The sequence below is a fragment of the Salvelinus namaycush genome, chromosome 24 (assembly GCF_016432855.1).
Source record: "Salvelinus namaycush isolate Seneca chromosome 24, SaNama_1.0, whole genome shotgun sequence".
In the NCBI taxonomy this organism is placed as follows: Eukaryota; Metazoa; Chordata; class Actinopteri; order Salmoniformes; family Salmonidae; genus Salvelinus; species Salvelinus namaycush.
The window spans coordinates 29474805-29486669 of NC_052330.1; the positions used below are offsets into that span (position 1 = coordinate 29474805).

The 11865-nt window shown below is 41.3% G+C and overlaps 1 protein-coding gene and 1 non-coding gene across 2 annotated transcripts; both read right to left on the reverse strand.

Annotated features, from left to right (window-relative positions):
* Window positions 1–5484: 5484 nt before the first annotated feature.
* On the reverse strand, window positions 5485–9115 carry LOC120019506 (fos-related antigen 2-like). The gene is made up of 4 exons (XM_038962803.1): window positions 8803–9115; window positions 8277–8522; window positions 7474–7581; window positions 5485–7351 (listed from the first exon to the last, which is right to left on the reverse strand). Exons 1-4 carry the CDS (start codon window positions 8914–8916, stop codon window positions 6794–6796), a joined length of 1026 nt encoding a protein of 341 aa, XP_038818731.1. The 5' UTR covers window positions 8917–9115; the 3' UTR covers window positions 5485–6793.
* Window positions 9116–11578: 2463 nt separating this feature from the next.
* Window positions 11579–11665, reverse strand: trnastop-uca. The gene has a single exon. It is a non-coding gene; the product is annotated as a tRNA-Sec (tRNA).
* Window positions 11666–11865: the final 200 nt, after the last annotated feature.

Consider the following 11865-nt stretch of genomic DNA (forward strand, 5'->3'; position numbering starts at 1 on the left):
TTGTTCGAAAAATGTGCATATTTGAGGTATAAATCAGTTTTACATTGCAGCTACCATCACAGCTACCGTCACAAATAGGACCGAAGCAGCCAGAGTAATTACAGACACCAACGTCAAATACCTAAATACTCATCATAAAACATTTCTGAAAAATCGATGGTGTACAGCAAATTAAAGACAAACATCTTGTGAATCCAGCCAATATTTCCAATTTTTTAAGTGTTTTACAGCGAAAACACAATATAGCATTATATTAGCTTACTACAATAGCCTACCACACTACCGCATTCATTCATCAAGGCACGTTAGCGATAGCAATAGGCACGTTAGCGATAGCGAATAAACCAGCAAAAGATATATAATTTTTGACTAACCTTGATAAGCTTCATCAGATGACAGTCCTATAACATCAGGTTATACATACACTTATGTTTTGTTCGGAAATGTGCATATTTAGAGCTGAATTCAGTGGTTATACATTGTGCTAACGTAGCATCTTTTTCCCAGAATGTGCGGATATTTTTATGACACTCAACTATTCTGACCAAATAACTATACATAAACGTTACTAAAAAATACATGTTGTATAGGAAATGATAGATACACTAGTTCTTAATGCAATCGCTGTGTTAGAATTCTAAAAATAACTTCATTACGACATCCAGCTTAGTTATAGCGAGAGAGTGCCCAAACTCTGGGCGCAAACTACTAGTACAACATGTTCGACAGATATATGAAATAGCATCATAAAATGGGTCCTACTTTTGACGATCTTCCATCAGAATGTTGTACAAGGGGTCCTTTGTCCAGAACAATCGTTGTTTGGATTTAGAATGTCCTCTTCTCCAGTCAATTAGCACGGAAAGCTAGCAAAGTGGCGCGAAGCTCTCCTTCCTGAACATACGCAGAGAAAGCAACACGCCTAACGTCCCGAAAAAATTTCAATAATCTAATAAAACTATATTGAAAAAACATACTTTACGATGATATTGTCACATGTATCAAATAAAATCAAAGCCGGAGATATTAGTCGTCTATAACGACAGCTTATCAGAAGGCAATACCAGGTCCCTTCTCGCGCTCTCCAGAAAACAGGAAACTGGTGACACGTCATACAAAGAGCTTTTATTCGACCCCAGATCAAGTTATACACTCCATTTCTTCTCTCACTGCCTGTCGACATCTAGTGGAAGACGTATGAAGTGCATGTATACTGATATATATCAAGGACATTTATAGGCAGGCCCTAGAACAGAGCATCGATTTCAGATTTTCCACTTCCTGTCAGGAAGTTTGCTGCAAAATGAGTTCTGTTTTACTCACAGATATAATTCAAACGGTTTTAGAAACTAGAGAGTGTTTTCTATCCAATAGTAATAATAATATGCATATTGTACGAGCAAGAATTGAGTACGAGGCCGTTTGAAATGGGCACCTTTTATCCAGGCTACTCAATACTGCCCCTGCAGCCCAAAGAGGTTAAATAGTACCCGCAAAACACCAGTCTCAATGTCATCAGTGACGAGGCGACTCCGCGATGCTGGCCTTCCAGGCAGTTCCTCTGTCCAGTGTCTGTGTTCTTTTGCCCATCTCAATCTTTTATTTTTATTGGCCAGTCTGAGAGATGGCTTTTTCTTTGCAACTCTGCAAAGGTTCCGTGACTATACTGCTAACACTAAACAGAGGCAAGAGTCACGACAGTACTTACCTTATGCAGAATCAGGAAAATGTTTGTGTTGTAGCGGTCTGCGTCTGAAGGATGCCACAACAGACCCAAAGGCCCCTCTCATCCTTCAGTGAGTAGATGAAATGAGGATGAGAGTGAAGGTGAGGAGAGGCGGATTAAAAGGGAGGTGATGAGATTACAGGTGATGGATGTGAAAGAGATTAAAGGACAGGTGAGAAGATTAGGAAAGGTAAGGAAAGGAGGAGTTACCAGAGGAAAGAAGTAGAGAAATTAAGTGTGAATGGAGGAGAAAAACAATTCAGGTGCCTACTTCCCAGGCTGCATTAGGCTTTTTCTCTTTATTTCCCTTCCTAAACGTTACAGCATGGAACATTTAGACCACTGCATATTTCCTGGGGTCCAATAGACTTCCTAGGGGTCCTCAGGAGTCTACATGGGTCTTCCTGAGGTCTGCTAGTCTTCTTTGGGGTTAACAGTAGTCTACATGGGTCTTCCTGAGGTCTGCTAGTCTTCTTTGGGGTTAACAGTAGTCTACATGGGTCTTCCTGAGGTCTGCTAGTCTTCCTTGGGGTCCACGGGAGTCTACATGGGTCTTCCTGAGGTCCACTGGTTTTCATGGGGTCTTCTCCTTTAACACACACTTCAACAACACACTGAGATTGGTATGATATGCTGATGAATAGCGAAGGGATCTATAGTCCACAGTATCCAGCCTTTCTTCCTGTTGGTCATATGACAACTTTTTCTTCTCTTGTTTACTGCTGATATGAAGAGAGAATAAAGCATATGAGTTGTGTCCAATGGTCCTAGCACTAGCACTTCTGTCAGCATGCAACCAAAACTTCCTTCCCTTCCCTCAGCCTAAAGAGGAGTTTGGGGCAGAGGAAGAAATCCTTCCACAGGGGGGTTGTTTGGGCTCCAAAGACCTCTGGCACTGTAGAAATCCTTCCACAGGGGTGTCGGTTGGGCTCCAAGGACCTCTGGCACTGTAGAAATCTTTCCACAGGGGTGTCGGTTGGGCTCCAAGGTCCTCTGGCACTGTAGAAATCCTTCCACGAGGGTGTTGGTTGGGCTCCAAGGACCTCTGGCACTGTAGAAATATTTCCACAGGGGTGTCGGTTGGGCTCCAAGGTCCTCTGGCACTGTAGAAATATTTCCACAGGGGTGTCGGTTGGGCTCCAAGGTCCTCTGGCACTGTAGAAATCCTTCCACGAGGGTGTTGGTTGGGCTCCAAGGTCCTCTGGCACTGTAGAAATCCTTCCACGAGGGTGTCGGTTGGGCTCCGAGGTCCTCTGGCACTGCAGCGTTCCTTCTATTGCTCCAGGACCTAGAGTCTAGGTAGTACATGTAGGCCACCTATGATATACTCACTGTGTTGACTGACCTTACTCTTCCAATGGTAAGTTGACTCCACATGGAGTCAAAAAAAAAAAAGAAGATATATATACATTATCCTTTTTTTGATGTAGACTATATAAATATATATATATGTTGCTTAGTAACCAGCTCAGGAGATCTACAGATTGCTCAGCAATATGTTGATTTCATCCGTTTTCATAAGTGTTTTGCAACAATAACAGTAGTACACTGTAGTACCTTTACAAGGATGGAGAGAAAAAAGCTAGAAGCAGAGAATAGATTTCTATAATGTGTGTGGGAATGCAAGATCAACTGGAAGTATGTGATGAATATCATGTCACTAAGAAGAGGGGAAGAGTGCACGATCATTTATAGACTGTGATATGTACTGATTTGCATCAGTACACAGGACTACAGGTCAACAACACTGAAGATTAAAGTCCAAACAGAATTCTTCCAAGAACTGACAACTGCTAATTTCCCTCACCTGAAAGCAGCAGCGGAGTAAGACGCATGGCGTATGATTGGAATATAGATTTGATTGTATTATTTGAATGTTACCATTCACGTAACACGTTCATAAGCAAACAATGAACATGATTTTTGCCTTTTGGTCCTCTGGTTTAGTTATACATTTGTGGCACACATCTTCCAAGTTGAATGTATTATAAAGCTTTAATAATGCTTTATGTAGCTGTTACAGTTGCATCATATGTACAGTTGAAGTCGAAAGTTTACATACACTTAGGTTGGAGTCATTAAAACTTGTTTTTCAACCACTCAACAAATTTCTTGTTAACAAACTTTAGTTTTGGCATTTTGTGCATGACACAAGTCATTTTTCCAACAATTGTTTACAGACAGATTTCTTCACTTATAATTCACTGTATCACAATTCTAGTGGGTCAGAAGTTTACATACACTAAGTTGACTGTGCCTTTAAACAGCTTGGAAAATTCCAGAAAATGATGTCATGGCTTTGGAAGCTTCTGATAGGCTAATTGACATAATTTGAGTCAATTGGAGGTGTACCTCTGGATGTATTTCAATGCCTATCTTCAACCTCAGTGACTCTTTGCTTGAAATAATGGGAAAATCAAAAGAAATCAGCCAAGACCTTAGAAAATTGTAGACCTCCACAAGCCTGGTTCACCCTTGGGAGCAATTTCCAAATGACTGAATGTACCACGTTCATCTGTACAAACAATAGTACGCAAGTATAAACACCATGGGACCACGCAGCCGTCACACTGCTCAGGAAGAAGACGTGTTCTGTCTTCTAGATATGAACCTACTTTGGTGCGAAAAGTGCAAATCAATCCCAGAACAACAGCAAATGACCTTGTGAAGATGCTGGAGGAAACAGGTACACAAGTATCTATATCCACAGTAAACGAGTCCTAAATCGACATAACCTGAAAGGCCGCTCAGCAAGGAAGTGCTCCAAAACCGTCATAAAAAAGCTAGACTACAGTTTGCAACTGCACATTGGGACAAAGATCGTACTTTTTGGAGAAATGTCCTCTGGTCTGATGAAACAAAAATTGAACTGTCAGGTCATAATGACCCTCGTCATGTTTGGAGGAAAAAGGGGGACGCTTGCAAGCTGAAGAACACCATCCCAACCGTGAAGCACGGGGGTGGCTGCATCATGTTGTGGGGGTGCTTTGCTGGAGTAGGGACTGGTGCACTTCACAAAATAGATGGCGTCATGAGGAGGAAAATTATGTGGATATATTGAAGCAACATCTCAAGATATCAGTCAGGAAGTTAAAGCTTGGTTGCAAATGGGTTTTCCAAATGGACAATGACCCCAAGCATACTTCCAAAGTTGTGGAAAAATGGCTTAAGGACAACAAAGTCAAGCTATTGGAGTGGCCATCACAAAGCCCTGACCTCAATCCTACAGAAAATTTGTGGGCAGAACTGAAAAAGCGTGTGCGAGCACGGAGGCCTACAAACCTGACTCAGTTACACCAGCTCTGTCAGGAGGAATGGGCCAAAAGTCACCCAACGTATTGTGGGAAGCTTGTGGAAGGCTCCCCGAAATGTTTGACCCAAGTTAAACAATTTAAAGGCAATGCTACCAAAGACTAATTGAGTGTATGTAAACTTCTGACCCACTGGGAATGTGATGAAAGAAATAATAGTTGAAATAAATCATTCTCTTCACTATTATTCTGACATTTCAGTCTTAAAATAAAGTGATGATACTAACTGACCTAAAACAGGGAATTTTTACTTGGATTAAATGTCAGGAATTGTGAAAAACTGAGTTGAAATGTATTTGGCTAAGGTGTACGTAAACTTCCGACTTCAACTGTAGATGACGTTTTGTCCCCAGAGTCTGTATTCTTACAGAGGTCTTATATATTATGATCATACTGCCAACAATTCAGATTTTAAAATATGTTTCTCACAGCAAACTATACAACAAATACTCTTCCTATTCATTTATTGTACTGCCTCGAATAATACATTGAAACCTAATGAAAACCGTCAAGAATGAATAACACACAATATGAGATAAATATAAAGGTCAACATGATAGCAAATCATTGTGGATGACAATATTGCTTTGACACTTCTACCTCAGATGTATGGTAAGTAATGTTGCATTGTGTTCATATCACATTTGACTGTAGAAAATTAGTCAGTGTTGTCGTGACAACCCATTACTCCAACTTAAAATCATAAAATGGCTTCTACATACAGATTGGCTTTAATAAATGGCACAGCAATTAAATAATTAAATACTAAACAGAACTAATGGTTAATAAATATTTGCCATTGTGATTTACAGTAGTGCTTTATAGTTGTGCCAAGGCAATGTCTTGCAGCACCATCTAGCGTCTAACAAACCAAACTACCAGTCAATCAATGTTTAGTTTGAAAATGGATATGATTGAAGTATTGACAAGAGCCAAACTTGTAAAGGAATTGTGATGTTAATTTCTGATTAACAAAGAATATCTAGTTAAACCTTTATCTTCCTCTTACAAAGGAAGAACCCTCTCCAGAGCTCAGTAAAATACACATGTCAAAAACTTTTATATACTTGACAGTATACTTATAGCCTAGTCTGTGCTTGAGAAAGTGCTCTATTCAATCAGATCCGCTTTAGTGACATCAGCATAGCGGTTGTTTGGGTTGTGTCAGAGGTGGAACTGCTGTTAGAGCTGTCAAATCCACAAGTGGCTCCTGGCATTATACCTAAAGCGGACATTGCCATTGGCTTCACAGAGTCACATTAACAGAAATCCCATGCAGCCTTGTTTCCAAGTTGGAACACTGGAATGTGAGATGGAATCTACACATCAATTAGGCTGATAAATCCTCTTTATATAGTTTAATTATTTTTCAATTTGAGCGTAATTATTTATATATAGTCTACACTTTCTTGCTCTGAACTTCCAAAGCTAGTGGGGACAGATGTGGCTTCTTGACAGTGATCGCGAGAGCAGCTACTCACCGATTTGATGGCTCCAACGCAGTTCCACCTCTGACAGCAAAAACATTCATTATTCGTGTGTCTGCTATCACAGTTTAACACTTGATCTGATTGAATCTAGGCCTTAGCATGGCGTTTGTACTTTTGGGACGATTCCATTAATTCCATTGTACCAGGCAGACCAAATCAGTTGCTGGTCAAGTATTTCAAAGAATAGCATCTGAACATGCCATAGTGATTAAAGTACAGTATAGTGCTGTACATTATATGTGTCCACTTTACTGTAAATCATTGCCCTACAGAGTCAACAAGGTGGGGGAGAATCGTGGTCCCAGTAGTCCATCCTCAAGACTCATGTCACTACCAGGGAGAGGCTTGGAGAGCAAGTTGTTGGGAAGGGCCTCTTCCCGGAATGAGGACTCAGACCTATCCTGCTCACCCAGGCTAGGGTGATGGTGAGACAGCATGGGACAGGATAGATCCACCAAATGGGCTGGGCTGCAGCTCACCATGGACGGGGTGGTGAAGACACTGGGACAGTACTCTTCTACATGGCGATAGGTGGGTTTGATGGCGCAGTGTTCATGGTGGTGAAAGGAGAACAGCATCTCCTCCTGGGGCTCCTGCTTTATCGCGGGAGGGGGGCTCAGGAGTTTGGCCAGGGGGGAGGTGGCTGTGGGGTACATGGTCGGGGCGAGAGGGGGCAGTGGCTGGGCCTGGGGATGGCCGTCACAGCCCAGTAGACACACTGGGGCATGCGACACTAGCATGCGCTCCAGCTTCTCTCTCTCCTCCTGGAGCATCTCAACCTGGGTCGTCAAGCTGGCCTGCTCTCTCTCCAGTTCATCAGTCTCCTTATAGGACAGACAACAGAGTTCATAGTTCATAACCATCAACATCCATCTATACTTACAAAACAGTAGGTAGGTAGAGCTACAGTATTGACTGACTGGTCATTCTCTCTGTTTGGACTCACTCCTTGCAGTTGGTCGGCCAGCTCCTTCCTGTGGTTGCGACACTTGGCAGCAGCCAGCTTGTTCCTTTCTCTCCTCAACCTTCTCCTCTCCTCTTCAGCTGGGTTCAACTGTTGATGGAAAACAGTGAGAAACAGTGAGAAACAGCATTCGGCTGGATGCTGTCAACTCTAACATGAGATACTTAATATAGACCAGGGGTTCCCAAACCTTTTCATTCGGGACCCCCCTTCCAGCATCTATTTCTATAGGCACAAGCACTGTTCATGACACAAACTGTTCACACTCCTTGTTGTTGGAGAGAATTTTGCTGGTTGTAAGCTTATTTCCTGCAAATCTACACATTTTGCCATGCCTAATGTGTATGCATGTGATATTTGAGTGAAAAAAAAATGTACAACAATATATATGGGCTAAAAACCTAAATAAAAAAACATTAGCTGACATGCGCTAGTTGATCTGGTCATTTCTGACAAATAGCTCACTAAAGTTCACAATGACTGACATGACAAGAGGAACTGATGATGCACTACCCAATTTAGAAATTGCACCATGTACATTCTACTATTACAACGTCCAAGAAAAAGTTTAAAGCTGTACAGAGTTGGGAACCACTGCTATAGGCTACTTACAGAAATCAAATATATTGCAGTATGAATATATTGATATTTTGATCTACTGTGAAAAACTGTATATTGCAATAACAATATTTTATCATTATTATATCCACAATATTAACAACATATCCATATCCCTTAATCAAAGCCTCTCTGTCTTCCTGTACAGTGTGTTTGCTTACTGTTACCTGATCACTACGCCTGCTCCTTCCATGCGTGTTGCCCACTGTCCGTATTACCCCGAGCCTTGTGTGGATCCCAGGCCCCAGGCTACTGCTGATGTCCAGGGGCTGGTAGGGGTGAGAGTGTAGGCAGTGGTCAGGCTTGGAGGCTAGAATGGCTGGCTGGATCATCCACTGCAGCTCCTGACTGGACGTGATGGCATTGATGGTGGGGATGAAGGAACTGCTGGGTAGCTGCATTTTGACAGGATACTGGCGAGGGAGAGAAAAATAACAATTGAAACACAGTAGGCTACATGAGCTTTTGCATTATAAAGTGGTAGGCTATGGCTGCCTCAGTCTTAGCTTGTTTACAAGTAGTACTACTCAATAATTAAATTGTTGCCTTAGCCTATTTGCCTACACTTCATTTCCATTTTATCATAATTAATCAACGAATCAATATAGGCTATATATGGTATTTTTTTTCACAAAGTATGCTATTTGAAGCAAACGTGTAATTTTAATTTAGGTAGAATAGGCATACGAATACCTGTTGGGATTTTGAGGATGCCCAACTATTGATGGCGTCGGAGGAGAGCTCGAGCTGACCCCTTTTCCCGCCACGGAGAGTGGTCTCGTGGTCCGCGGAGTGGTTCAGATGCATGGTCCGTGTGTTCCACGAGCCAACAAACACTCAGAATGCAGTGGACAAAACTCTAATTATTTAGTCGCCGTTTACTAGTACCAATTAAATAGTTAATTTGCCAATAGAAAGACTATATTTTATGAAGTGATGCTGTTAAAATGTATCGTTCTGCCTGGACGAGCACGTCATCATCTAGGCGCACGGGGAGACGGAGGTAGCTGCGAATGTGAAGACTGAAACTTATTTATAGCCAAATGAGATACATTCTAGATCCGGTACCTCGGTGATAATACAATGTCTGAAAAACTCTAACACATCATGGAAATTGCAAATATGGTCAACTGATTCCATGTATGCCATTTGGTGATTTTAAAAAGGTCTTGCTGACGCAGGCATCCAAAAAAAGGACAATTGCCGTCAGAGCTGAAGTGTGTGGGTAGCTACCATGGTTTAATTGACGTCACATAGAAGAGTGTTTCCGTCCAGCGCTGCAGAGATGAGAGCTGTAGGCTTAGCTTCTTCGGGCTTCAGATAAAATAACATGTCGCTCAGGAAACAGGAAACCGCGAATGAATTGTGAAATCAGAGTAAAAATCTGGACAGAAGCAAGCGGATGTAAGCAGAGGTTGGATGTGGTTATTGCCATATAACTGCTGTATTTAAGCACACATATTTTATTTCTTCTCTCTAGGACTTTTTCAGCTGGACCTCAAGGCAGTCTTCTTTTATATGTCCTTCTCCCTCATTATGTAAAGTGGATGAGCTTTAATTTACAGCAGTCTTTTGTTCTCTCCCTTCGACATTTAGCCTCCCCTCACAACAGACTGAGATTCTCTGCATTGTGTTGTCCAGAGGAACAGTAGATAGGAAACATAATTAAATATTGAGTGATAGAAGAGTGTTAAAAAAATGTGAATATAAAAATTTAAGTTGGAATTTCTCTGTAAAGGAGAAAAGTGATTCCCCCTGTGTGTGTGTGTGTGTGTGTGTGTGTGTGTGTGTGTGTGTGTGTGTGTGTGTGTGTGTGTGTGTGTGTGTGTGTGTGTGTGTGTGTGTGTGTGTGTGTGTGTGTGTGTGTGTGTGTTTAGCCTTTCTCTTTCTGACCACAATTACACCTATTGGGATGGTGTGCATTCATTCTGAGCTCACCAGACCCTCTGCTCAACTCTGGGCTTTATGTGTGATTAACATGCTCCTCTTTTCAGAGCGGACAATGGCAGGGCACAGGGTGTATCCGTGGAGGGTCTTAAACCCTGGCTGCTGTTCCTGTATTATTTAAGGAGAACATGGTGTTCCCAGAGTCTTGACCACAGCACACCGTGTCTCACATTATTAATAGGCCATAACATATGTTTTCATCAGTGGAGACCTAAATCCCTCACTGCCAACTTGGCATCTGCATTTATACAATGCATTTGGAAAGTATTCAGACCCCTTGACGTTTTCCATATTTTGTTACATTACAGCCTTATTCTAAAATTGATTAAATAGTATTTTTTTGTCCTCATCAATCTCCACATGATGAGAAAGAAAAAAACTGTGATTTTTTTTAATTTTGGAAAATGTATTAAAAATAAAAACTGAAATGTTACTGAGGAGTGGCTTCTGTCTGGCCACTCTACCATAAAGGCCTGATTGGTGAAGTGCTGCAGAGATGGTTGTCCTTCTGGAAGATTCTCCCATCTCCACAGAGGAACTCTGGAGCTCTGTCAGTGACCATTGGATTCTTGTTCACCTCCCTGACCAAGGCCCTTCTCTCCCGATTGCTCAGTTTGGCCGGGCGGACAGCTCTATGAAGTCTTGGTGGTTCCAAACTTCTTCCATTTCAGAATGATGGAGGCCACAGTGTTCTTGGGGATCTTCAATGCTGCAGACATTTTTTGGTATCATTCCCCAGATCTATGCCTCAACACGATCCTGTCTCGGAGCTCTACAGACAATTCCTTTGACCTCATGGATTGGTTTTTGCTCTGACATGCACTGTCAACTGTGGGAACTCACATAGACAGGTGTGTTTCTTTCCAAATCATGTCCAATCAATTGAATTTACCACAGGTGGACTCCAATCAAGTTGTAGAAACATCTCAAGGATGATTAATGAAAACAGGATGCACCTGAGCTCAATTTCGAGTCATAGCAAAGGGTCTGAATACTTATGTAAATAAGGTATTTCTGTTTTTTATTTTTAATACATTTGCAAAAATGTCTAAAAGCCTGGGGTATTGTGTGTAGATTGATGAGGATTTTTTATTTATTTAATACATTTTAGAATAAGGCTGTAATGTAAAAAAAATTGGAAAATGTCAAGGGGTCTGAATACTTTCCGAATGCACTGTATATATAGTTGAACTGTGAGCGATAGGCATAGCTGAACCCACATCATGTGCATACAGTGTGAGGTAACTGAGGTAGGTTACATATCTTGTATTGATGCATCTCACATCTGCTGTTACACAAATGCAATCTTGACTGTGTCTAATAGTGTTTGTAGTAAAACTTGTGTGAAGACTGGGTTTTTTGCTTTGAAAAGGGAATGTGATAATTGCTTTTTAGATTGAAGTGCATTTTACTACAGTTCTGTTATTGTTGGCAATTCATTCCATTTCGGCTGTTTTCCATAACCATCTTGCCAATTATTTTATTATTTTTTCTCAGAGGAAAGCAGACATATTTTCAGTGTTGCCCAGAAGGTGGAATTGAACCACTTTGACTCTCATCAGCTACAAGTTTGAAGCCTGCACCCCAGACCACTGAAACTCATCTGGGTAGAATTAAGAGAGCATCTGGCTCTTATATTCAACATCAATTTGACATAGGTTTTTACATTATGTAGTTAAATTATTTTATTTACAATTATTTGGTGATTAGGAAAGCACATTCAAATTCCATATGTGTATTCACAGCAGGAAAAAAAGGTGTAGGGTTGTAGAGAATCAAAGGACCATGAATATAATATAATTAGAAACC